Genomic DNA, 23,981 nt, shown 5'->3' with positions numbered 1-23,981 from the left:
TAGAAAACAGCGTGGTAGTTTCTAAAATGTTAAATATAAACTTTCCAAACAATCCAGCAATTCTATTCCTAAGTCTCTAAGCAAAAGAAAGAAAAACATATGGCCATGCAAAGATATGACCCCAAAACAAAGCAATCCAAATAACAATAACTGGTAAGTGGATGCAATGAAACATTATTACCCAATAAAAAAGAACAACTACTGACAGGCTCTGAAGTGAATGAATCTCAAAAAAATTATGCTAAGTGAAACAAGCATACATAAACAGAAACAAGCGTACATATTAGGACTCCACTTGTGGAAGCAGAGGTTACTGCAAACAAGCAATGCTGAACTTCTCAGGGTGAGGAAAATGTTCTAAAACTGGACAGTGATGCTGGTTGCAAACTCTATAAACTTACTCAACAATACTGAACACAATGTGCATTTTATGGTATATAAATTATCTCAAGAAAACTGGTTTTCAGAAAGTTCATGATGCATAGGGCAAGAGACCATCTCTATGCTCTTCATTGGGCTAAAATGTTTTGCTCCAGAACATGCCACAAATCAATACTCAAATCTTTCCTGAATTAAAAAAAAATTTGTAGAGCATATACCTATCAAATGAACAACTATTAACTGAATTGTTTACTGAGCACTATTCTAGGCAATGCAAACCAGCAATGAATCAAGCAAACAAAATCCCTGGGATTTTCATGGATAATTTAATGACATGAGATGGATGAGAACATGAATTTTAAAAGAGATGCTATCTAGCAACTGAAACTGGTTAGGGATGATAAGCAGGTCTAAAAGGCTACTGTAGGTTAGGCAATCTGTAAAGATTTCTGAAAGGAGGTGGTCATATAAGGTGAGCTGAAATATTAAGGTGGCTGGCCATTTGAAGATAAGAAGAAACAGCATTCTGAACAAGAAGAAATAGTAATGGCTTGGCATGTTTAAGGGACAGAAAGATGGCCAGAATGGCTGAAGCATAATGACTCGTGTAAAAAGTGGATGAGAGGAGTCAGACTATTGTCAAGAGGCCAGACTGAGTAGGGTCCTCCAAATTAATGAATTTAAATTTGATTCTACATATCATTGAATACCACTGGGCAATTCTAAGTTTTATGAAAAGTGCGTATCCTCTCTCCCATAAAAATCTTTTCAATAAAGACATTCCACAGTTCTTTAATAATATCCAAATAAGATGTAAAGTTGATGCTTCGGCTGTCAGATATTTGGGTGTAACATACTTTTTAGTGCTTGTGTACCTTGTAGACTTCATTTTACTTACATTGATTATCTTATACCAACAGTGACAAGGTCTGATGTTATCAATTTTAACAATTATTTTCCAAGTGCACTAATTCAACAGTATTGTTTGGCAGACAATACTGCTTTCCTTCTAAAAGGCTAAATTCTGTGCCTTCTTTCACTGATCATGAAACATTTTACTACTGCCATCCCTGCCTCCATTTGATGCTTTGCTTTCCCCAAAGCATGCCATCTGTTTTCCCTAAGGTCTGCTAAGAACATTACAAAGCATTGGCATTTCAGACATTCTGGCATCTTTTGAAATACACAGGAAGGAGCTTACTTCTCCGGCATAATAAAGTGCAGCAAGGACCAGAGCTCTTTGAGGGAATTCTGAAGAGGGGTCCCCGTAATCAGGAGCCTATGGTTGGACTTGAAATCAATCAGAGTTTTATACAATAAAGAGTCATCATTCTTCAACCGATGGGCTTCATCCACTCCCAGAAAGGCCCAGTTAATACTGCCCAGCACAGTCTAAAGTAAAAACAAAACAGAACGAGCCACCAGGTCAGAAGGGAACCCAAAAGTGCTTTCAAGTGTTAATTATCTCTGTATAAATACCATCACAAAGGTATAAATAAGACACATTTATTCTTCACTGACTTAACATGTATTAGGATTCTTCTGTTTATTCTGTTACTTGCCAGATTCGTAGCTATTTGAAATAAGAGTATCATCATCTAAAAGGTACAGGTGGGCCTCTTAAGCCAGCTATTACTGCATGCCCCACAGCAAGAACACAAAAATTGCTATGCTGGGCAAAAATAAAACAAAAACAAATACCACAGGATTCTGTATTCTCCCCGTAATTATGGTCCTTCTCTTGCCTATTCTCCACCCCAACCCTGAAGCACACAAACACCAAGAGCCACCAAACTGAACTTGTTTGCACTTAATACCAATGGGATCTACCCACCACATACACTTCTTAATAGAAAGGTGATAATAAAGTGCTACTTATTTCTGTCCTCATCACAAAGATCATTCACATCATCTCTTCTGGAGAAATGCCTTAACAATGATATAATAGGAAATGCCCAACATGACATTGAAGGCAAAATACCTGAGATGGCATCCAATAACTGACAATCATCTCAGGTAAGTTACTGACCTCAATTCCCTTTCATTCTGTGTAATTCAACTGGACTTGGTGACCTAAGGTCCCCTCATCTATAAGGTTCTGTTCTCTATTTAAAACCTTAATATCGTTTGAGTAATTTTTCTGGTTGTTCATTTGCCTGCTTTTTGAAATAAGACAAGAAAAGTAACATGGCAGGTAGGAGGCACAAACCCTACCATTTGTTTTTATTTTTAACGTTTATGTATTTGTTTTTAACATGCTCCACATAAAAGTAACAGATCCTACCATTTAGACAAGTCACACTGGAAAAGATTTAGCCTTTCAGTTATTAACTACATACCTTATCTTTTAAGAGAATCTCATATGTTGTTATAAGTGCGTTGAACTTCAATCTTTTGGTTTGGGAATGAATCCATTCATATTCCCGTATCTATAAGAAAAAAAGCATAATTAAGGCATAATTTCTACTTCTACATTTCTATATCACACAAGTCTTGTGATAGATGTAATAGAAACATGCCAAATAAAAAATAAATCTGATTAGAATTTGATGAGTATCTCATACATTCTAAAATGACCTAAGCAATCAAACCATAAAGCAGCAAGAGTTAGAATTAAAACACTGACCACTGAACAGCAAAAAGTTTATGGCAAGAATCAGAACTGGCCCCCAGGAACACATCTAACGAAGAATATGCACTTCATTAGCTACTGAACCCTGGTGACTTAAACTCAACAAGGGATCTCCCAGATCCCTTGAAATTAGTACAATTTATTTAATTTTTGAATAGGAAAACACATGTATAACAAGTAAAACAAATTCCAACGTTTGGAATTTCATCAACCACAGACCAGAGAAATGTGTCCCCCAAATAAAAGGGAGGCTTATAAGATGAAAATATAATGTAATACGTATAACAACGTCAATGTAAAAGAACACAAACATGTTGGACACTCAGCAAGCATGAAGGCTCACGACAAAGCTCTTGTAGTTTGGCTGTCAAGTTAGGAACTGGAGAAGACAGTAAGTGCCTGCAGGTGAGTGCCACCAAGTGGAGTTAAAAAGAACAAAGAAAAGGAGTATTGGAGACAGCAAAGAAAACTTCTCTGAGTCTACAATTTTTTAAGAGTTCATTTTCTTTCTTTGCATTCATCTTTGGAATGCAGTGCTTTAAGCTAGTTTGTAAACCTAGAAATTTCTCTCTTTTTTCTTAATAGTTAACAAATGATTTAACAAAGCTAAAACTGTATTCTTAGAAGCTCAAAGTTGGGGCAATGAAATCAGCCAAGGGGTAAGTTATGCAATTTTAATGAAAGTATTTAATAAAAATAAATTTGAATTAGCATAAAAATCTAAGATTATAACATACAACTCAAATGTTTGAACATTGCTGATGACTTGCTCTTATTACGAGCAATTTCCCAGAAATAGTTTATATACGGTAATGAAAGAGCAAAGCTCTGGACTAGATACACCTGTGTCCTAATCCCAGCCCTGCCAGATTCTTGCTCGCTAGGGTCACGTGTTTGACTCTCTTGAGTCGATTCTTCATCAGTCAGTAGGAAAGGATGCCATCAATTCTGAAGACTATCATGAGGATTACAGGTATTATACATAAAGCAGCCAGCACAAGGTCTGGCAAATAGTAGGTGCTTTTAAAAAAAGTCAGTATAAAGAAAAGATCGGCTAAACAAAGATAAACTTAGGTCACTCTGTTCTAAATTCATGATGCCCAAATCAAGTTTGGTAACAGGTAAATAATTCTTGTTTCTAAATAAGAAAATAAAAGAGCCCCCTAAAATAGCTTGTTTTGCCTTTCTTTTACTCCTTTTTTGTAAGTTATACAACCTCACTGTTTTAAGAAATTAAGAAATTTGAAGAATGTTTATTTTCAGTAATTTCTATTTACTGAAATAGCAAAAATAATATTAACATTACAAAGTATTAACTCCATATTGTAATCTCATCTAAAGCAGTATTAGAAGTAAAAAGGGCAGAGAGAAGAAAAATTTAATATTGCAACCCAGCTAAGAGATTCCCATTCATGTACTGCTGTTGCTTTTCTTTAAATAATAAGCATATTTGTTAAAGAACATCTGAGTGTTCTTTCGTGATAGATAAACCTCCAAATATTGAGAACATAGCACAGTATCAGAATAATAATCAAGGATTTTACTGATTATCTACTAAAGGCTTTAAGTCAATTTCCAAATTACATTTATAACACAGATTCTATCCCAGCTCTTTTTGTTTACACACCGTATTTCTGCTCATCAGGTCACCTATGTAAACCACTACGTTAATCTCTGGTGCCCAGATTTCAAACTCTCTCTGCCATGAGGTGAGGGTGGATAAAGGGACGACTATAAGAAAGGGGCCATACAGCTGGTGTTGGTGGAACAGGTAGGAGAGGAATGATATGGTCTGGATGGTCTTTCCTAGGCCCATTTCATCAGCAAGGATTACACTGTTATTTCTGCGGAAAGAAAAATAAAAGCAAATCATTAGTTCACCAAAGAACAGAATGTGCATAAGTAGCAATGACCCCAATGCTTCACACCAACAGCCAAGCAAAGTGTCATTCTAAGTCTCAAATGTATTTCCTCTCATCTGCAATTACTTCAGATTCCTCCATAAGGAAGAAAGTATAAACCATAAATAGCAGAACAACAAGCATCTATCTAGACCTGGGTTACTATGAGAGCTTTGTCAGACTTTGTACCTTTGGCTTTCCTTTATCTGACTTAGGCTTTTCACATCATCTTCCATAGGCTATTCTTTATCACAGAGAAAACAGACTTTGTAAAAAGTGAAGACAACATGTAACCTTGGACTCCATCAATAGAGAAAGCTATCAGCACTGCTGGTGAAAACTGTAGCTGGCCCACCCCAATTTGCTGCATGCCACTGGGTTGTTTAATGCCACACACACACTATTTCCTAGACCTACATGTATAGGTGCATAGGGCTTGCTTTAAATACACTTTAGTCTAAAGCAGGGGTAGGCTACAGATCCTATTTGTAGATCCTACCGTAGGCCTATTAGAGTATGTGGAAAAGGGCTCAGAACTCTATATTTTCAAGAAACACCTTTGGAGATTCTGATTCAGGTGTTTCTCAGACCAGGGAATTCCCCTTAGGAACCCAGCTGCAAAGCTGCAGGTAAGCATCGTGCAAGCAAGGGACGCTTCATTGGTATTTACAGCCACTCCTCATTGTTCGTGTTAGCACGTGAGCTCCGCCCAAATGAGCGTGGCATTAGATTCTCACAGGAGCATGAACAGCACTGTGAACTGTGCATGTGAGGGGTCTAAGTTGTGCTCTCCTTATAAGAATCTAATGCCTGATGATCTGTCACTCCCAGCAACCCCAGATGGGACCATCCAGTCACAGGAAAACAAGCTCAGAGCTCCCACTGATTCTACATTATATATTATAATGCAATAACAATAGAAATAAAGTATACACTAAATGTGCTTGAATCATCCTGAAACCATCACCCGCTCCTCCCCAGTCTGTGGAAAAGCCGTCTTCTACGAAACTGGTCCCTACTGCCAAAAAAGTTGGGGACCACTACAATTTGGGAAACACTTCTCTATAGAGTGGGCTAGTTTTCAACAGGATATTAATGGAAAAAGAATAAGGAAAAAATTTTAAATTGAACAAATAGAGTTAGGAAAATATACTTGGGAAATAGAACAGAGTCATTTGGCAGGAAATCAGGATTACATGTAAGGTATCAGACTGCAAACATTAGGAAAAGATTCTTGAAAATAAGGGCACTGAAAGTTTGCATGTATATATAACACACGCTTAATCAGCAAACCAGAGAGAACTAAAAGTAACATGCAAGTTAAAGGCAACCTAACTGATTCGAAAAGCAAGACATTTAATTTCTAAAAATACCTGATGTTCCAAAAAAAAAAAAAAAAACAAATAGCTAGTTTTAAGGGCAAAATAAAGAAACAAAGAAGATCACACTTGGGGAAGTGAGAGTGAGGAAGCCATACCCCTATACATCTCAGGTACACTTAATTTTCTATACTGTTTAGATGCAGTATATTCCTTTGAGTAATTTCCTTCTCATTTCTCTCATCTTTTTTTTTTTTTTTTTTTTGAGACGGAGTTTCGCTCTTGTTGCCCAGGCTGGAGTGCCCAGGCAACCTCCGCCTCCCGGGTTCAGGCAATTCTCCTGCCTCAGCCTCCTGAGTAGCTGGGATTACAGGCATGCGCCACCATGCCCAGCTGATTTTTTGTATTTTTAGTAGAGACAGGGTTTCACTATGTTGGCCAGGATGGTCTCAATCTCTTGACCTCGTGATCCACTCGCCTCGGCCTCCCAAAGTGCTGGGATTACAGGCGTGAGCCACCGCGCCAGGCACTTCTCTCATCTTTTTAACACTATTGAGGGGGAAGCACAGTTAAGTTTCTCCAGTACTTCCTGCTCCTAAAAAATGTCATTGTCTACATATACAGACTAAAGTGGCTTGAATTGATTCACCTGTTTTTCTGGAACCAGACCAAAATAGCACATTACGTAATGTAACATTCCTGTGACCAGGGCTTAACAGCTGTTTGGGCTCTTTTCAACTGATTTTTATTTCTTTAGTTTAAAGCAAAAAATGCTGGCTGGGCGCAGTGGCTCACACCTGTAATCCCAGCACTTTGGGAGGCCAAGGCAGGCAGATCACTTGAGGTCAGGAGTTCAAGACCAGCCTAGCCAACCTGGCAAAACCGTCTCTACTAAATATACAAAAATTAGACAGGCATGGGGATGCATGCCTGTAATCCCAGCTACTCAAGAGGCTGAGGCAGGAGAATGGCTTGAACCTGGGAAGTAGAGGTTGCAGTGAGGCAAGATTGCACCACTGGGCTTCAGCCTGGGCAACAGTGTGAGACTCCATCTCAAAAAAAAATTAAAAATGAAAGAATAAATAAAGTTAAAAAATGTTGGGCCAGGTGTGGTGGCTCATGCCTGTAATCCCAGCACTTTGGGAGGTGGGCAGATCATGAGACCAGGAGTTCGAGACCAGCCTGGCCAGCATGGTGAAACCCCGTCTTTACTAAAAATATTAAAAATTAGCCGGGTGTGGTGGCACGCCTGTAGTCCCAGCTAATCGGGAGGCTTGAACCCAATAGGCAGAGGTTGCAGTGAGCTGAGATCACGCCACTGCACTCCAGCCTGGGCAACAGAGTAAGACTCCATCTCAAAAAAAAAAAAAAATTGCTGGCCAAACACTGTACAAAAGACACTGCAACTCTAGACAGGTACATGGCACCTTTGCTCCTAAGAGCCCTCAACTACAAAATGAGAGGATTAGACTACATGATTCCTTAAAGTTCATCTAACTTTATACGTGTTGCTTAGGAGAATTAGGACCCACTATCCTCTAAAAGGAAAAATCATTTTTACGTGATTTAGAATCATTATATCAGAACCATGTTCTCACAACCTTCTCAAGATCTAATTTTCACAACTGAATATTAAATATTGTATTAGATTTTATAGGACAAAAAGTAGTAGACGGTTCACTTGGGAAAAGGCCACTGTAAACACATCTCTATAACTAGAAACCTTTTCAGCATTGAGGGGAAAAAAATATTTTTTTAAGCTGTCCTTTTTTTTTTTTCTTTTGAGGTAAGGTCTTGCTCTGTGTCCCAGGCTAAAGTGCAGCGGTGCAAAAATGGCTCACTGCAACCTCGACCTCCCAGGCTCAAGTGAACCTCCCACCTCAGCCCCCTAGTAGCTGGGATTACCTAAACGTGCCACCCTGTCCAGCTAATTTTTTGTATTTTTTGGTAAAGATGGGTTTTGCCATGTGGCCCAGCCCTGTGCTTTTAATTCTAAATAAGGGTTTTTGCTTTACTATAAAACACTGAAGACATTAAGGGTTTGCACCTCATTGGGCACCTGAGAAAAAGTGTGGAGGTGGGCATTAAAGGGACCTCTCACGCTCCGTTGTTCTGTGAGGACAGAAAAATATGTCTAGATTGGTTTGCTGTTAAATTCTCAAGACTACTGGATCCCCAGCACAGAGTAATTAGGAACTACTTGAAATTCGTGAAGGAATTTTTTTTTTTTTTTTTTTTTTTGATACAGAGTTTTGATCTTGATGCCCCGGCTAGAGTGTAGTGGCTAAATCTGGGCTCACTGCAACCTTCACCTCCCGGGTTCAAGCGATTCTCCTGCCTCAGCCTCCCGAGTAGCTGGCATTACAAGCATCCACCACCACACCCAGCTAATTTCTGTACTTTTAGTAGAGACGGGGCTTCATCATGTTGGCCAGGCTTGTCTCAAACTCCTGACCTGAGGTGACCCACTTGCCTAGACCTCCCAAAGTGCTGGGATTACGGGCATGAGTCACTGCACCCAGCCAGTGAAGGAAATTTATAGGTACTTCCCAAAGTGCCTTTAAACCTCCCGTGCTAGCATTGTCTCATATTTTTTTCTCGCCTACCCCCAAGATTAACGTGGTCTCATTATAAAAAGGACCCTTTCACAGGTTCAACCTTCCTCTGAACAGGATAATCCTACAGCCCATCCAGATGGGGAGTGGGGCAGAGGAAGGGAATCACATTCTCTACAGCACTACTGTAGGAAATTAATTTAAAGGTTTCCCTGGCCTAACAAGAAAATACCTGTGAAAAAGACATCTTCTTTCTTCTAATTCCTTCCACATTAAAGATTTGGGCAACTTAGCTTACTATTTACACTCACGAGTAACATGATGATATAGGTTTCTGGCTATGACAAACTACCCACCAAATACTGAAATAACAAAGTATTCTTCATATCTGAATAAAATGGTATTATACATAAAAACTCCCAGGAAAAATTTCTCTCAATCATATTTTATTTCTGTAATATGAAGTATAAAGATTTCTTGGTTGAGATATAAGAAGTGTGAAAAAAGAAAAAAAGAATTCTTGGCATCTAACAATAAAGAAGCCAGAAAACAGTAAGGAAAACTGCACTCTTATTTTTCAACCTACTTGCACCAGGAATGAGCAAGCCAGTTGAGACCTTCTAGCTGATAATCTCGAAGTTCCAGATTCTCTCCTCCTAAATATGCAGGCTGTTTCTTCAAAGCTACAAATCGTGGTCTCTGCTTCAGGGCCTGAAAAACAAAAATTGACAAAGCCCACGTCTGAGAAAATTTTCTGTCTGCTACTATGTTAAAATGCTAACCTAGCTCTGCATCAAAGCATAAAAACTTAAATGTCACATGTGAATCACCACCCCACTCCATCACCCCTTTCCTTCATGGTTTATATTTCATAAGCCAGAGTTAGTTCATCCTGAAATAAAATACTTTTAGTTAACTTGCCCCTTTCCTGAATTAAGTCTAAGAACATCATTAAACAGCACTTTATTTTTATGTCTTCTCTATTATATAGCAGTGAGACTCTCCTATTTTCACAAAGAATTATCTTTGTTATCTTATTCTAAAGAATACAAAACAGGCCGGGCTCAGTGGCTCACGCCTGTAATCCCAAGTTACACTGGGAGACCGAGGTGGGCAATCGAGAGCATCCTGGCTAACATGTTGAAACCCCACCTCTAATAAAAATACAAAAAATTAGCCAGGCATGGTGGTGCGTGCCTGTAGTCCCAGCTACTCTGGAGGCTGAGGCAGGAGAATCACTTGAACCCAGGAGGCAGAACTCACAATCTGCAGTGAGCCCAGATTGTGCGACTGCACTCCAGCCTGGGCGACAGAGCACTCCAAAAACAAACAAGAAAAAAGAGCACAAAACAATGCTTCTCGCTGTCATATGCCAACATGCAGTTGCTCTTCACCATAACAGGATTTACAATTTCGGAAATGCAGCTCACCTACTTTAAACCCTTTAACTGTGTGAGTCTGGTTTTCCCTTCAGAAACAGCAAGCTTCTGAAGTGAAGGTTGTTTTCAACCTCAGAGGCTTGAAGGATAGCATTCTAGTAAGACTCGTCTCTATGGTTTGCATAAAATGTGGATTCTGTGGCCAAATCAGTTTAGGAAACAACCAAGCAAAAGTTACACAAATTTCTTTACTCGTGACTTTTCAAAGTCTAAAATGCATGTCTATAGTGTGAATTTACAGGAGAAATTTATTCAGATATGTATCCCAAAGTTACATGGCCAGAAGTCTTTTTTCAGGGAGCATTTCTCTGAAGATTAGTACTCTATAGAGCACACTATGAGAAGTATCATCCTAAAAAGAATATTTGATAAGGTTATTGATGGATTCAGCTCTCCTATGGGGGTGGCTGGCAGTGAACGGAATCTGACTGCTTACTCTCAACTCCAAAACCCAGCCATCCATCCACTCCTGCAAAACCTACCCTGTAACGGTTCTCTCAACCAGTCCTTCCATGTCACTGCTACTTCCCTTGTCCTCACACTACTTCTTCATTCAGGCTTTGATGACATCTTATTGGCTGGACCCTCCAGCTTTAGTAATTACTTACTGCAGAGTCTCTTATGTACTGCTATTAGATAAGCTTTCTAAATAAAATACTGTTTCCATACTGCCACTCAGTAGGGTACCAGTACCTAGAAGATAACGTCAAAATACCCTTTAAGGTAGCCAAGATACACACACTTTGACTTCAGTGTTACTTGTCAACCTGATTCCTCTTCTCCTCACCCCTGGAGTGTATGTAGCTGTTCTCCTACTGCTCTTTATGAATCTTTCTCTTGATACCTTTCATGGGAGGCCAATACCCTGGGTCCCCTCTTCTCTATCTAGCCAGCAGCATCAATCCATTACACAAGGGCCAGAGGCAGTTCAAGAACCACAACTTCCTCTTAAAACCCATTCAAGGACTCTGGAGCTCAGAGACTTCTACGTGGGCGCTTCTCTGACCACACTTTCCCTATCACATGCTTTGATCTGAAATTAAATGCTTTTCACAGATAGAATTCTAGTGCCATTAACTTGAATGTCAACTTCTCAGAGACATACCCCTTGTCTGATATTTTACCACTCTGAGGACCCAAAACATCACTTTCCTGATGGAATACATTCCAAAGAAAGGATTTATACAGCCAATCTAGCAAATAAGCTTATATATTTAATTTCTAACTTAGAATTCAAAGATGCTCACCTTTTCTATCACTTCCCTCTCTGGTTTTTATTTTTATTTTTATTTTTTAGAGAAAAGGTATCAGTCTTGCCCAGGTTGGCCTCAAACTACTGTGTTCAAGTGATCCTGCCACCTCAGCCTCCCAAGTAGCTGAAACCACAGATGTAAGCCACTGCAACTAGCTTCACTTCTCTTGTAAAGTGCCTAAATCCAGCCAGCTGTGGTGACTCACGCATGTAATTCCAGTACTTTGGAAGGCCGAGGTGGGCAGATCAATTGAAGTCAGGAGTTCAAGACCAGCCTGACCAACATGGTGAAACCCCGTCTATTAAAAATACAAAAAATTAGCCGGATGTGGTGGTGTGCACCTGTAATCCCAGCTACTCAGGAGGCTGAGGCAGGAGAATCACTTGAACCTGGGGGGCAGAGGCTGCAGTGAGCCGAGATTACATCACTGCACTCCAGCCTGGGTGACAGAGCAAAACTCCATCTCAAAAACAAAAATAAATAAACTAAAAGTGCCTAAATCCTTTCAAGTATTCTCCAAAATGTTTCTATTTCTAATTATGTAAATCACAAGATTTAAAAAGTCAGCAAACCCATGAAATAATTCATTCTCTCCTTTTGCTTTAATGTCACAATCAAGTCATCTTTCACTTCAAAATGGCAATCATCATTTAGTTTTGTAACGTTTCCTCAGTATTTATGTGACCAGCCCTTTGTATCAGTATGTACTCTCCCTGAAATGACAAAAGCCAACCATCATCACACCTTGCATTCTCTTGTTGGGATGGTTTTTGAGTTGTTCCTACTGTGAAAGCTGTCAATGCAATTCTGGAATTTCTTTCCAATGAGGGCTTCATCTTCCCAGCTACACTCTGAATAGGGCAGTCCCATCCATTTGCATAGATATTCAGGCTCATTTGAGGGTGCCGGCTTCCGACTGTGAGCTATTTCATACACAAAAATTTACAGATTAGCAACTGTCAATTAAAGGTGAAAATGACATTCTGTTTTATGCATAATCAATAAAACATCATGTGGCAAAACAAAATAATCTGCAAAACATACACTGCTCTGAAATATTGAACAACATCTATAAATAAGATTTCTCGCTTACCTGGAAAATCTGTTTGACCCAATGTAGATTTACTTGTCTTCACAGCTAAACAAAGCAAAATAAGACAGAAAAGTTATAACCATAGCGAAGAATGAAAGATTTTAGGTTTTGTGAATAAGAATGCAAATACATTCTACTACTTCACACCTTAAAAAAAGGAAAAAAAAAGACCGGGTACAGTGGCTCACACCTATAATCCCAGCACTTTGGGAGGCTGGGATTGGCAGTTTGCTTGAGGCCAGGAGTTCAAGATCAGCCTGGCCAACATGGTGAAACTCTGTCACTACTAAAAATACAAAAATTAGCCATGTGTGGGGACAGGTGCCTGTAATTAATTACAGCTACTCGAAAGGCTGAGGCAGGAGAATCGCTTGAGCCTCAGAGGCAGAGATTGCAGTGAGTCAAGATCACACCACTGCACTCCAGCCTGGGTGACAGAGTGAGACACTGTCACAAAAAAAAAAAAAAAAAAGAAAAAAACTCTTTTCATCTCTCTCTCAGGCTGACACTCAATTTCTCTGTTCCCCTTTGTAAGAAAACTCCCCCAACGAGTTGTATATACTTGCTGTCCCCTCTCATTTTCTGTTGAACCTACCCTAATCAGGCCTGCACCCCCATGACTCCAAGGCTGCATTTCGCCAGGGCCATAGCTATTGCCAAATGCACAGATCAGTCTCAGTGCTTATCGTCCTTGACTGACGGCCTTTCCTCCCTCCTGACTATGTGAGTCACTTGCGTTCCAGTGCACCACTCTTTCGCAGCTCTCCTCCTGTCTCACTGACTGTTCTCTCTCAGTCTCCTTTGCTAGCTTCTTTCTGACTTTCAAAAGCTGAAATGCTCTCAGACTTCCTCTTACCATGTGATATCCTTTCTGTTTTTTGAGATGGTATCTTGCTGTGTCACCCATGCTGGAGTGCAGAGGCACGATCTCAGCTCGCTGCAGCCTCCGCCTCCAAGGTTCAAACAATTCTCCTGCCTCAGCCTCCCGAGCTGGGACTACAGGTGTATGCCACCACATCCAGCTAATTTTTGTATTTTTAGTAGAGATGGGGTTTCTCCATGTTGACCAGGATGGTCTTGATCTTCTGACCTTGTGATCCGCCAGCTTGTGCCTTGTGCCTCCCAAAGTACTGGGATTATAGGCGTGAGCCACCGTGCCTGGGTGTGATACTCTATTACTGACGATCCTGTTCGGTCTTAGGCTTCAAATACTATCTAAATACTGATAAATTACCAAATGTATATCTCCAGCCCAGACTGAGAGTTCTAAGCTCCAGCCTCACATACGCTCCAGCCTTCACTGTACTCTTCACTTAGATGGCTAAGAAATGAACCAAAGTTACAAATATCAAACTTAGCTCCTGGTTTCCACTCCAACAATCACCTCTTCCCTTCATCTTTCCACTTCAGTAAATGGTACCTCTATACTTCTACATGTTTAGGCCAAAAATCTTGACATCATACTTAACACCTCTTTCTCTCATCCCCCAAACATCCAAATTTACCAGCAAATCTTCTTAGCTTCTCCTTTAAAATAAATCTAGAACCTGTCTAGTCTCCAAAGTACATTTTTTAAATTTACATTACTGCCAAAAGCAAAAGCCATTATTCCTTGAGCTCAAACATGGCTAAAGTGAGTTACCATGCACTTACCTATTACTCTTTCTACTATCTGATACTGTTTATTCAACTCTGAAGCCAGCTCCTGTTGGCAATTGAAATATTCTACATCTTCAGGAGAAACTTTCCCTAACCTGGATGGCAGACAGACAGAAAAAGTGCACATGAACTAAAGTTTGGGGATCCACATACAATACATCAAAGCAAAAGTCAAAGGTCGAAAAGAAAATCTATTTTTTATTCCCATCTGCCCCTTTAGCAATCCTTACTGGTAATTAGGTCAGAAAATTTACCAAAAAACAGAACAACCACCACCAAAAAAACACTTTTAGAAAGCACTGAAAACCTTAGACTCATAGAAGGACATACCAGTTGCCTGCCTCTCTGATGTGTCCTGTCTAAAAAGACCTAAAAATATTTTATGTGATAGATTAATGTGACAAATGCATACATTTAAACAGATCAGGATAATAAAACAATATGCCTTTTCTCATATAGGTATGGGTTTTAGGATTAATTAAATATGACTTTTGGAAAACCAGTTATTCTTAGTACCAAAACCTTTCAGATGACAACATCGGCAGTTTAATGTTAGAATTACTGTATTTCAAAGGATTTCAAATTTCTAACTGCTTTACATGCCTACCTCACCATCTCAGGGTACATATTTTCAGTTTTGAGTGAAAGGAAAAACATGTAATTTACTAAAGCAGCACATTTTGCATAGTAGTAAAACCAGAATTAGAACCATCTGTCTACATTCCAGACACAAAAATAGGCTGATCACACCACACCAACAGGTATGTCTTGAGGTAGAATTTGATATCATTATCACCCAGTTTCCCACATGCGATACCCACACAGTCCAAGCTGTAAGTAAACTAAAACCATGAGGACTATCACAGTTTCAGCGGTTACCTAATCATTTCCTTCACATCATTTCTGCAAATTGTATCAACCATTTGTAGTTTTAAGTGTATCATAACCCAGAGTGTTCCAGAATATTAACTCTTTACATCTAAGCCACCCCAGCCTAACTACAGGAAGATAACAAGGTGCTTAAGAGCATGAGCTCTGGACTCAGGGTGTCAGAATTCAAATCCTGAATCCATCCGCAAAATTGCTGTGTGCTGTATTCGCCCCATCTATAAAACAGGGGTAGTGACAGTATAAATCTCACACATGTATTGTGAAAATTAAAGAAAGAATGCGTGACTAATGCTCCATGAGCTAGTTAGTATTGTTAACTACAAAAACTTGGTAGCCATATATTAAAATACAGTATCTTCAGGTCACGATCTTATAAAATAGAATTGTAAATGGCTCCATATTTAGATGATCAAAGCAAAATCTAAGATTCTAGAGAGCTGTGATCTCCATGCATTACTTTAAAATTTTCCCTTCCCACAGGATGCAAATACATGTCTTTAACCCATGATGGAAAATATACCATTGTTTGATTTCATCCTCTTTTTTCTTGAAGTTCTCTAGTTTTTTGAGGCCCTTCACTTTCTGTTGCTGTAAGGATTCTTCACTTTCCCATGTGCTGTGGATGTAAGACCAACCCTTCCACTTGATGAGGTACTGGACTTCACCTTCATCCTTTTCAGTGTCAAAGTCACCACTAGGGTCTCCATTAGCTTCAATCGCATACACAGTAGTAGAAGCTCCAGTGGCTGCAAAAGGATTAAGCACACTTGAAAGAGAGTATATTACACCAAACATTAAAAAGATTCCCAAGAAGGCAATTCTCTAAAGACTCCCTTTTTGGATGATGCATCAAAATACTCCCAACTTGAAATAAGGACAAACTCACTAACAACACAGGATGGACTCAATCAACACTTTCAAGTATTTTTAAAATGTACTTGACATTCCAAAATCTGCAGGTGAAATCAAAGAAATCCCTTATCTAAAAACAAAAAAAGCAGAGCAGCAACATCCTTTTGTTTTAGTCCCTTACTAACTCAGAAAACAAATCCCTCCCTCCAAAATTAAGGATAGAACACCAAAATATCCTCCCCCAAATTTCCCTACTCAATCCCCTGCTAATTCTTTGAACCTCAGTAGAAGCCAGAATGAAAAAAGAAAAAGCATTAAGTATTATTTTGATATTTCCTTTATGGAAAGGTTTCTTTAATGAACTTAGTTATGAAATATCTAAATTAGATATTTAAAAATCTTCACTATTATCAAAATACGTATTTAACCAGTTTGATATTTTCACAAGGAGATTAAGAAACAAATAACCAAAGGTGGGTTTGCTTAATATGAATTAGCAACTATCTCTGCTACATCACTGCTTTATAAAACATTGACATTTATCCATACTAGCTTAATTTAAAATCTTAAAGACATAGTGGACACATTGCTTTGTCCTCAGCTCTGAAACACTGGGTCAGAAAGACTTCTTCATAACACAACAAATATAGCAGTAGACTAAAATTCATCACATCAGAGTTAAAATACCTAAACTCTGAGCCTTAATGAGCAGATATAACATGTAATTTGCTCCCCAAGTACACACACCTCCTTTCTTTCCCAGTCTTGAATCTAAGACCTTTTCAATAGTTTCACTATTATCCTGCTGTTCATCAACTCCTTCTCCAGTCATTTCAATGAGATCGTCTGAGTCCGTCTCAAAGTCATCATCTTCTTTATAACTGCAAGCGGAATAATGCTGAATAAATGAGAAATGATCTCTTCAAAATTAAACTGCCACACATAACCATCACTAAAGTAAGGAACCATACCCTCTGGCTCCAAAAACATGTTGTTTTACAGATTTGCCATTCAATGGGCTAAAATCTTGCTTTTTTTTCTTAAAGTACTGATGCATGCTCCTAAACAACTGTACCAAGTCTAACTGTTAATTGAAAATCAAAATGCTATATTTATACTAATATATATAAGCAAGATATAGAAAACTATGAGGACACTCCTCTTTTTTCCATTTTTTAGTATCAGATTGTTATGTAAACAAGTAAACTACCACAAAAAAAAAAAAAAAAGAAAAAGCAAATAGGAAGAAAAAATTGCTACTATTTCATCAGGCAAAAAGAGAAGCAATATTTATAAAATTAAAAGTTCCAACCCTGTATGTTGTCTCCCAGTAACAAGAACCTGAAATTTAAGTATTCCCAAACTGCTGGAAGCTTCAACACAAGTACTTCAGTTAAAAAAAAAAAAAAATACATACACACACACACACACACACACACACACAAACACACAACACACACACACACAGGCAGGGCACAGTGGCTCATGCCTGTAATCCCAGCACTTTGGGAGGCTGAGGTGGATGGATCACAAGGTTAGGAGTTTGAGACCAACCTGACCAAGATGGTAAAAGCCCATCTCTACTAAAAATACAAAAATTAGCTGGGTGATAGGTGCCTGTAATTCCAGCTACTCAGGAGGCTGAGGCAGGAAAATCACTTGAACCCAGGAGGCGGAAGTTGCAGTGAGCTGAGATCGTGCCACTGCATTCTAGTCTGGGCAACAGAGCAAGACTCCGTCACAGAAAGAAAAAAAAAAAAACTTCCCATCAGATATTAACAACAAACGACTGAGTCACAAGAAAGAAAAACAATTCTGGATGTAGTACAGTTATAGTAAGAAAAAATGCTAGGCTATATACTAACCTACTCAAAGCCTAGTCCTAGCTATGGAATTATTAATTGGATACACTGAATAAGTTATTAATGTCTCTAGGACTCATTTTCATCATCTCTAAGGAGAACAAAAGAAATCTGTAAAATCTTCTAAAAAATATATTCTTTGACTTCTATAAAAATAAACGACTAGTGTTTGCATATGTGTGTTCCTTTACTTCATTTTCTTTTTTTTTTTTTTTTTCCTTTTTCAGACAGGATCTGGCTTTGTTGGAGTGCAATAGCACAATCTCAGCTCACTGCAACCTCCGTCTCCCAGGATTCTCCCACCTCAGTCTCCCAGGTAGCTGGGACTGCAGGTGCATGCCACCACCACACTTGGCTTTTTCTTGATTTTTGTAGAGACAGGGTCTCTTGCCCTATTGTCCAGGCTGGTCTCAAATTCCCAGGCTCAAGCACTTTGCCCACTTTGGCCTCCCAAAGTGTTGGAATTACAGGCATGAGCCACTGTGCCTGGCTTATTTCACTAATAGTAATTCCTATTAATGTGTCATATCCTATTTGTGAGCTGGATAAAATTAGATTCAAGTAGTAATACGCAAGCTGAACCTCAGAAAAATGTGTGTGATTCAAAGAGCAATTCAGAAGTAGGAATATAATCCTAACATCTTTAACGAAAAACAAGTTATGAAATGAAGATAATGCCACAAAGTCACCACTGGCCAGGACATGAACTTGTGGTGGTTCTTTAACAGGAACGAAGGCTTCAAAGGTGCTACTGCTACCCTTTTCATACTCCCCATGGCTCAATCCCACACGGGCTTTTTCCAAGAAAGCTGACCAGATTTCTGAAAACGACTTCAGGACATAGGTTGTTATTTTTATCTATCAAGTGCACAGCCCCGGACTTATGAGAAGCAAACTCTAACCAACTACATCATCACATGACACCAATGAAACACTTCTGGGCCACAACGTACCTAACATTTTTAGCTGCTCTTCGACGAGTCTGCCTTTTTGGAGCTTCGTCATCATCATCATCCTCATCAGAAGACTCTTGCTTTTTTCTCTTTCCACGCTGAGTCTTAGGCTGCTTTTTAACACGAGGTTTGGGCACTGTTCTAAATGAGAAGAGAAACAAATGGCAAAGTCTTCACTGCCTACTTTATATAACAGTTTCTCCCAGAGCAGTCGTTCATACATCAGAATGTAACATTTTCTTGGGGAATGTTGAACATGCATATTCTTGGGTCCTAGTCCCTGAAATTCTAAATCACTAGAAATTTGGATTTTCAACAGGAAGGTGATTCTAATGCTGATAAGCCTCAATCATTTACGGGAAAGAATGTGAATGTTTCATACATGTTCATAAGGATTACCTGACATAAAAACACAAATACAGCATGTTGTTCATGGTAGGATCTCTTTGGCAGGCTTTTACTTGTAGGAATTAACAGTTGTACTTGTAGGAATTAATCCCTACTGATATACAACTAAACAGGCATATAAAGTATTCACTACAGCATTATTTGCAATAACAAAAGATTAAGAAAACTCTAAATAGTCTTCCACTGGGAACTAAATAGTACTATGTACTCATAAAAAAAGAAAAGGAGTTTTCTATATACTAATTGGAAAGGATTTCCAGGACAAAGAAACATACAGAACAAGAAGCATAGAATGCTATTATCTGTGTGAAGAAAATAAAGCACAAGAAATAACTATACATAAGTTTCTACTGTCTGTGTATAAAATATACCTGGAAGACTACTAAAGAGACTGCCTGCCCCGTCACAGAATTAACTTGGACAGACCAGGGAGATAGCCAGAACTGAGAGCCACCGTCTAGAAGCTCCCATAAGGAAATCCCCAAATTTTCCATCAGCGATAAAAAGGTGAAAGAAGAGAAGGAGAGAAATGGAAACTCACGATCACATTTATTACCTCTTTCTCTCATACCTACCATACCTTTCTCATAACCAAACCTAGAGAGATGATCCAGGATGTAATAAATAATGAGTAAAATTCTAAAAGAATCAGTGTGACATTTCAGTCTTGGAGCTTAAACTGAGATAAAAGAAGATAAAATTCAGTTGACAAATTCCCCTGCTGGTGTTGGGGGTTAAGTACAATGTCCTAGACCAGAGGTGGGCAAACTTTTTCTGTAAATGGCCAGAGGGTAAATATTTTAGGCTCTGCCAGCCAGGAGGCAAAATGGGGGCCAATATATAAGTACTTACATAATAAAAGGAAATAAATGTTTCACAAGTTTTCTTGTGAAATTCAAAATAAAATAATCATTAATTACATTTACTGTAATATATGTCTACTAATGAGAACAGAATTGTTTTTGAGGGGTAACATTTCACTTAACTGGGGTTCAAATTTAGTGCTCTCTATCCTTTTTTTTTTTTTTTTCCCCCTCATTTCAAGTTTTAATCAAAGCTTGTACATAAGATTACTTTATTCCTGCATCTTCTCAACTGTTTCTTCCTTGTATTTGCCCTCTTCCTTTCCTACTTGGCGAGATTTGGCTTTCCGTTCAAGGATCTTTTTGCGGTCTTTGTCCAGTTTTAGCCTAGTGATAACAACCTTGCTGGGGTGAATGCCTACATGGACAGTTGTGCCATTAGCCTTTTCCCGCTGCACCCGCTCAATGTAGATTACGTATTTCTTCCTGTACACCTGGACTACTTTGCCAATCTGCTGACCTTTATAGTGTCCTCGTACAACCTGAACTTCATCATCCTTTCGGATGGGCATGGATCGCACGTTGTACTTCTGTCTCAGCTCTTTGGAAAGAGGGGAGGACATAATCTTCCCGCGAATGTGGGAAGGTGCATTGAAATGCCTTTTGCGATTCTTGCTTCAGTCGGAAGTCACAAAGGGATTGAACTTCACTTTGGCAGCTCCCGCTTGGGCGATGGCCGCAAAAGGGAAGAGAGCCTATCCTTAAACTAAATTAGAAACGTTCACCAATAAAAACTATTGTTAGCTCACAGGCCATACAAATGGGCGGTAGATGAAATTTGGCCTGAAGGGCACAGTTTGCTGAGCCCATTCTAAGCACTCCAAGGAGGTAATTTTCCCTGGGGCCTGTCAGTCGTCTGACTTCCTTTTCCTGTCATCACTACCTTGGGCTGCCATCTGTCTTATCAGAAATTAGCATGATTTGCTGCTATTTCAGCCCACCTCCTTCTCTCCACAATCACATTCTCTGTTTAATGTTACACAGATTGTATGAACAAGGTAATAAATCATTCAAGTGCGCTTTACACCAGGCAAACATCGTTTTAAACAATTTGTTCTCCCAAAAAGAGATTGCACCCTGGCCAAACATACACGGAGTTTTACTAAAAGTGGAAGACATGTTTGCCCCAGGAAAGCTAGACTGTGAAGAGGTAGCAGTAAGCCCTGCAATGTAGACTAGTGAAAGTGAACCACAGACATCTAAAACCCAGAATCAAAACACAACTCATCTCATTAAGGCTCTGATTCCAGCCTGACATCATCCTTCCCCTCTGGAGCAATGAGCGTACCTTCTGGGGACAGGTCTTCTGGCTTTCACTTTCTTCTGCTCTGGCTCACTCTCTGCACTGGTGCCTTGCTCCTGTTCATCTTCTGAGGGGTCCCGTTTCCATTTTTCTCTATGATCAAAAGCAAAACAAAATAATTTTTTTCTAAAAGAATTCAAGATAAATAAGCCAACAAAACCAGTTTCAATTTGACTATCTAAAAGGCAGAACGTGCATATGCTGAAAGAGATTTATTCTAGCTCCATTTAAACTTGAATTGTGATCCTTCCTGGACTACATAATATCTATTGCTATTTTATCTCCAGTAACAAAAACAAATAACAATGGATATATATGCTTTTTTTTTTTAATTTACTTCTATCATTGACAAGATTGAAACCATAATATTGCTACTGCAGAGAAGGCAAAAAGAAAATAAAAAAAGGAAACCATAATATGCACAAGATCAGTGGTTCCAAAATTTCAGAATGTATCAGAATCACCTAAAGGGCTTGTTAAAAAGTATTTCTAGACCAAGTGAGATGGTTCAGGCCTGTAATCCTAGCGCTTTGGGAGGCCAAGGTGGGAGGATCACTTGAGTCCAGGAGTTCAAGACCAACCCGAGCAAATACAAGACCCCTCTCTACAAAAATTAAAATTTAACTTTAAAAATTGAGCCAGGCCTGGTGGAGTACGCCTACGGTACTAGTTACTCGGAAGGCTAAGGAGGCAGAAGGATCACTTGAACTCAGGAGTCTGAGGTTGCAGTAAGCTGTGATTTTCGCCACTATACTCCAGCCTAGGTGATAGAGTGAAACCATGTCCCCATCTGCCCCTCCCCCACACACACAAAAAAAGATTTCTGGGCTCTAGTCAGAGTTTCTGATACAGTAGGTCTCAGGAGAGGCCTAAAAAATATGAATGTTAACAAATTCAAACAATGCTGATACTGGGTAGAAACTCTGAGAATCACTATACTAGATATTTTAAGTCTTCAGAATACATTTAATGACGGTCCCTAAAATTATTTTTCAACAATAAACCTACCATATAACTAAATAATCTGTTCAGCTAAAGATGTGGTTTTTAGTAATTATTAAATAAAGTAGATGTTCCTTTACTTCTTGAGATCTTAGAAGGCTTGAAAGAGCCATAAGCTACAGGTGTCCTCCTAACCCAAACGGTTTTAGTTTACTTGAAAATCAAACAAGATATTGCAGGGACCTCACTCATTTCTCACCTGCAGGGAAGAAGAAAGAAACATGTAATAGCTGCTGGGCGTGAAATATCTAGGGAAAAAACTGACAGGCAAGTGCTTGGTTGGGGTTTCTCTGTAAATAAAACAATTACCATTTTGCCTATGGGTCATTCTATAGGGAATGAGGTCATACTAAAGACAACAAACAGGTACAGAACTGCAAAGTCAAATCAATATTCTTCATGGGACAGCAGGTCAAAGTAATAGTGAAAGTGTATTGAAAAGAGGTGCTGATCTGTACATTGAGAACCTTCCTAAAAGCTGCAACAGTCACCCTGTACCTGAACTGGTAGAGACCTTAGGGGGAAAAAAACAATTCAGGCCTTCCATGGACAGTCAGTGGAGCACTTTTATGAGCATAACTCAACTTCTACTAGCACTGCGTGTTTTCATATGCATTTCCCCAGTAGATGGCTCCTGGTACATCAAGTCTTTTTGTTCATCTTTGTACCAGAATTTAGCCAAAGTTAGGCAAATGGAGATGTTTGTTAAGTTAAAAAAAAAAAAAAAAAAAAAAAAAAGGCCGGGCGCAGTGGCTCAAGCCTGTAATCCCAGCACTTTGGGAGGCCGAGGCGGGTGGATCACGAGGTCAAGAGATCGAGACCATCCTGGTCAACATGGTGAAACACCGTCTCTACTAAAAATACAAAACATTAGCTGGGCATGGTGGCACGTGCCTGTAATCCCAGCTACTCAGGAGGCTGAGGCAGGAGAATTGCCTGAACCCGGGAGGCGGAGGTTGCGGTGAGCCGAGATCGCGCCATTGCACTCCAGCCTGGGTAACGAGTGAAACTCCGTCTCAAAAAAAAAAAAAAATCAATTAAAGAATGCACAATTAGTCTATCAGTCAGAAAAGTAGCGTGCTTCTGCTAAGACAGACAGGTCTGTTAGTACTGCCTAACATCCTTCGGTCTCTTTAAAACAAAGACCTTCTTATATACACTCTGGGCACCGGTCTAATTCTGCTTCCCCAGAGCCTGCTATAATAAATGTTTGCTAAGAATCCATGAAATAGAAGGTGATCACCAGGAAGGAAGAAAGGCAGATGTCTACAGTAAGCGGGGCCCAGCACAAGCCTGCAGTCTCCCTTGGAGCAAGTCCAGAACAGTTTATCCCTCAGAAGGGGCTTATACAGTCATTCCTTCAGATGAGAAAGATCCACAGTCGCCAATAAATTCTAACTTCCCTATCTCCCCCAGGAATTGAGAACCTAAAACCAGGGCCACTGATGAGGTCAACTTCTGCAAGTACAGGAGACAGCAAACAGAGAGAATGGACATCGTTGAGGCTAGAGTGTTCCATGTAAATTACAGATTTATAGACTTATGAACAAGGAGGAAGATTTAAAATCTCCCAATATAAGAATGCAAAAAAAAAAAAAAAAAAAAAAAAAAAAAA

The 23,981-nt window shown here is 39.3% G+C and overlaps 1 protein-coding gene and 1 pseudogene across 9 annotated transcripts in view; both read right to left on the bottom strand.

The window, feature by feature from the left end:
• CHD2 (chromodomain helicase DNA binding protein 2) overlaps positions 1–23,981 on the bottom strand; it is a 160,279-nt gene that overhangs the window by 72,108 nt on the left and 64,190 nt on the right. For 8 of the 9 annotated variants that reach the window (XM_032252783.1, XM_032252785.1, XM_032252780.1 and 5 more), the window contains 11 exons: positions 21,350–21,457; positions 18,791–18,931; positions 16,723–16,856; positions 15,644–15,869; positions 14,227–14,327; positions 12,574–12,618; positions 12,225–12,403; positions 9,375–9,499; positions 4,641–4,857; positions 2,721–2,810; positions 1,583–1,773 (listed from right to left, as the gene is read on the bottom strand). In XM_032252783.1, coding sequence (XP_032108674.1) covers positions 1,583–1,773; positions 2,721–2,810; positions 4,641–4,857; positions 9,375–9,499; positions 12,225–12,403; positions 12,574–12,618; positions 14,227–14,327; positions 15,644–15,869; positions 16,723–16,856; positions 18,791–18,931; positions 21,350–21,457 — 1,557 coding nt within the window. Of the gene's footprint in view, positions 1–1,582; positions 1,774–2,720; positions 2,811–4,640; positions 4,858–9,374; positions 9,500–12,224; positions 12,404–12,573; positions 12,619–14,226; positions 14,328–15,643; positions 15,870–16,722; positions 16,857–18,790; positions 18,932–21,349; positions 21,458–22,372; positions 22,566–23,981 lie in introns of all 9 variants that reach the window. The other variant, XM_032252789.1, reaches the window with a different exon arrangement.
• Positions 20,241–20,747, bottom strand: LOC116533166 (annotated as a pseudogene).

Source organism: Sapajus apella, unplaced genomic scaffold, assembly GCF_009761245.1.
Source record: "Sapajus apella isolate SASKATOON/1434 unplaced genomic scaffold, GSC_monkey_1.0 scaffold80, whole genome shotgun sequence".
NCBI classification, from domain to species: Eukaryota; Metazoa; Chordata; class Mammalia; order Primates; family Cebidae; genus Sapajus; species Sapajus apella.
The sequence above is the reverse complement of the archived record's forward strand: the minus strand, read 5'-3'. Positions and strand labels throughout refer to the sequence as shown.